This window comes from Arvicola amphibius, chromosome 9 (genome assembly GCF_903992535.2).
Source record: "Arvicola amphibius chromosome 9, mArvAmp1.2, whole genome shotgun sequence".
Classification (NCBI taxonomy): domain Eukaryota; kingdom Metazoa; phylum Chordata; class Mammalia; order Rodentia; family Cricetidae; genus Arvicola; species Arvicola amphibius.
In genome coordinates, this window is record NC_052055.2 from 68,989,251 (window position 1) to 68,992,107 (window position 2,857).

At 48.7% G+C, this 2,857-nt stretch overlaps 1 protein-coding gene across 1 annotated transcript; it reads right to left on the bottom strand.

The window, feature by feature from the left end:
- Positions 1 to 322: 322 nt before the first annotated feature.
- On the bottom strand, positions 323 to 1,777 carry LOC119823713 (sperm motility kinase-like). The gene has a single exon (XM_038343789.1). The coding sequence runs from the start codon at positions 1,775 to 1,777 to the stop codon at positions 323 to 325; it is 1,455 nt and encodes a 484-aa protein (XP_038199717.1).
- Between the last annotated feature and the right edge of the window lie 1,080 nt (positions 1,778 to 2,857).

Here is a 2,857-nt window from a genome sequence, read left to right on the forward strand (position 1 = left end):
AGCATGAGGTGGGCATCCAAGTCATTGCTGGTTGCAGAGGGAGGTGTATTAGATGTTGTGGTTAAGGGTCCTAAATAAGCAACCAAATCTGGGGAGGTGGCGGCTCAGTGGGCAGATGGGCCTTCTGTCCAGCCCTGGATCTGGAAAGCAGTGCCGGGGCAGCAGTAAGCTAAAGGAGAAATGGACTGGCAGCTCAGAACCTGTAGCTGGAGTATGGAGGCAGGGGCCTGTTGCCCTGGGTTGCATGCAGGGCCACAACCATCTGAGCTTCTGTCCTGGCTCCCTCCTGCAGCAGGCACTCCTGACCAGGGCTGGAATGCTCCTAGGCCACTTCTGTTTCCCCACGTGGGGTGGGCAGGCAGCAGCAGCACAGTGCTCTTAGTGCGCTGGAAATGCGCTTCCTCATCATCTTCCAGCCCCGGAGTGGCCTGGTTGCAGAGGCTGTGGGTACAACCTGGGGCTGGTCACTGGGCACTTCTGGCTCTATGGATTGTTCCTCTTCGCTGAAGGCCATGTTCACCAGCCCTCTGTCTTCCCCATATAGAGGTGGATCAGGGGAGGAGGATTCATCAGCCAGGCTATCCAGTGACATCATGGTGACTGTGGTATCCCCTGGAGCTGGGTTGATGGTTTCAGTGGCCAAAGCATCTCCTTCTGGGGCTGTATGATCTGAATAGTGCAGCGCCTCCGGGCAGGTGTGGGTGTGGAGCCCGGCTTTGCTTCTGCATCCAGAGAGCAGAGCCGGTTCACTGTGGCTCCTCTTCATGGCCACAGGGACGCTAGTAGTGACTGCAGGGATGACAGTTTGCAGACTGCTATCCCCAGAACTCATTTTGAATTTAAGGATGTTAATCGTTGCCGTTAGGTTTGACTGTGGGTCTTTTAGAGACGAAATAACCTGCTCGCAGGTGTACCCGATGTTACACATGGTCTCCACAACCTTGGGGAGGATGTCCTTGGCAGGAGGTGTTACCTGTTCCTGAATATGGCCCAGCCAAGGTCTCTCCAAAAGCCGAGATGACGTCAGCCTGAACCAAATGTAACCGGTGAGCAGTCTGGCCAAGATGAGGTAACAGGGCCTGGAAAGATGGTACGGAATGCGGCACGGGGTGGTGGTGATTAGATGGTACATAGCTTCGGGGGTCGATTCTACATAGGGCAAGTGTCCGGTGACCAGGACGTAGAAGACAATCCCTAAGCTCCACATATCCCCTGCCATAGCGTCATACGGTGTTCCGGCCAAGATCTCTGGGGCCAAATATGGCAAGGTGCCCCACAGCTCCTCCAGCATCTGGCCCTCTACGAGCTGGGTGGCCAACCCAAAATCGCAGAGTTTGACTTTGCCATCTGGACCCATCAGGATGTTCTCTAATTTGATGTCGCGGTGTGCGATCAGTCTTTGGTGCAGGAAGTGCACAGCAGAGGCCAACTGGTTGAATATAGGCCTAGCCTCCTCCTCTTGTAGACAGCCCACCTCCCTGATCAACATTAACAGATCTTTTCCTTCCAAGTATTCCATGACGAGGTAAGTGGCCTGCAGCGTGTTGATAGCATGGAACAATTGGATTATGTTATTGTGATGTAAGGACTTGTGGACGGCCACCTCAGATCTGATGTATTCTTCATCATTGTACTCTTTCTCAAGCACCTTGATCGCCACCTGCGTTTTTGTGGGAAGGTGTTGGGCAAGGATCACCTCCCCAAATGCACCACAACCTAGTGATGATAAAAATTTATAATTCTTCTTGAGGATGTCCTCTTCCCAGAGGCTGTCCATGATGGTTACCTCAAGTTCTCTGTATTTTGGGCAATTTCAGGGACACACGATGCTAGGGAAGAAATGATATAGTTTTAGAAAGGGAAGATTATAGGCATGAATTCTCTGTCTTGAAATCTGAGATATCCCAAACAACCTAATGATGCCTTTAAGACCAAGAAGTACAAGAATCATCCAGAGGGGAATTGACATAAAGACACTGAACAAGAGCATAACAGCATCTGTTCAGATTCTGGGGAGGAGCCCATACTCACACACAGGGACCCCTGAACTGTTATGCTTTGGGGAAAGTAGCTGCAAGTAGAGAAAATCTCATCTAAGAGAAACAAAGTCCACAAAGAGAAACATGATATTTTCTTCTCCTGTGGGTTTAAGGAAGAGGGGGGCTGAGTGTTTATCAAAGAAACAGTATTAGTCACAGAGATGGAGTGGAGGAAGCGATAGAGCGGGAGAGTTTGACCAAAACGCAGGCTGGGCATGGATGGGAAATTTATAATGAAGTTGCTATGGTTAGTTTACAGTAACATGTGTTTCACCTGATGAAAATTGAAACCGCAGTAGAAAAAAGTAAAGAATAAATGAATTTTGAAACAGGAAATTGGGTAATAATGAAAAAATAGATACGACACCGACAATTCAAACCTAGGATGTAAACTAATAGCATACATGTAAACATGAATTAGCAAAACTTAACCCTAAAACCAAAACCAATGAACTGGAAAGAACTCACTCTAGCAAAGTCCAGTAGACTGGAGAATCCTAGTCTGTCACAGGCAATCTTCAGTAGACTGTAGTGTCGTGACAGCTACTCCGAGCTACAAAGACAGGAGCCCAATGCAGGCAGTGCCTAAAACAGAATAGTTGTTAGCGTACTTCATAATGCTTCCTTGTGATGTCACCCAAATGAGCAGACCAATCATGGCTTCCATGACTATTTTTGACCAGGTTCTATAACACAGCTAGTTCCCTGAGTATTTTGCTCATGGCTGGCACCAAATCCCAGACCAGAATCAACTCCAGGGAGGAAGGTTTTTTTTTGTGTGTGTGTGTGTGTGTGTGTGTGTGTGTGTGTTTGTGCAC

Bases quoted from the DNA above. Each gene is read 5' to 3' on its own strand.
- LOC119823713 (XM_038343789.1), bottom strand. From the start codon at position 1,777: ATGGACAGCCTCTGGGAAGAGGACATCCTCAAGAAGAATTATAAATTT.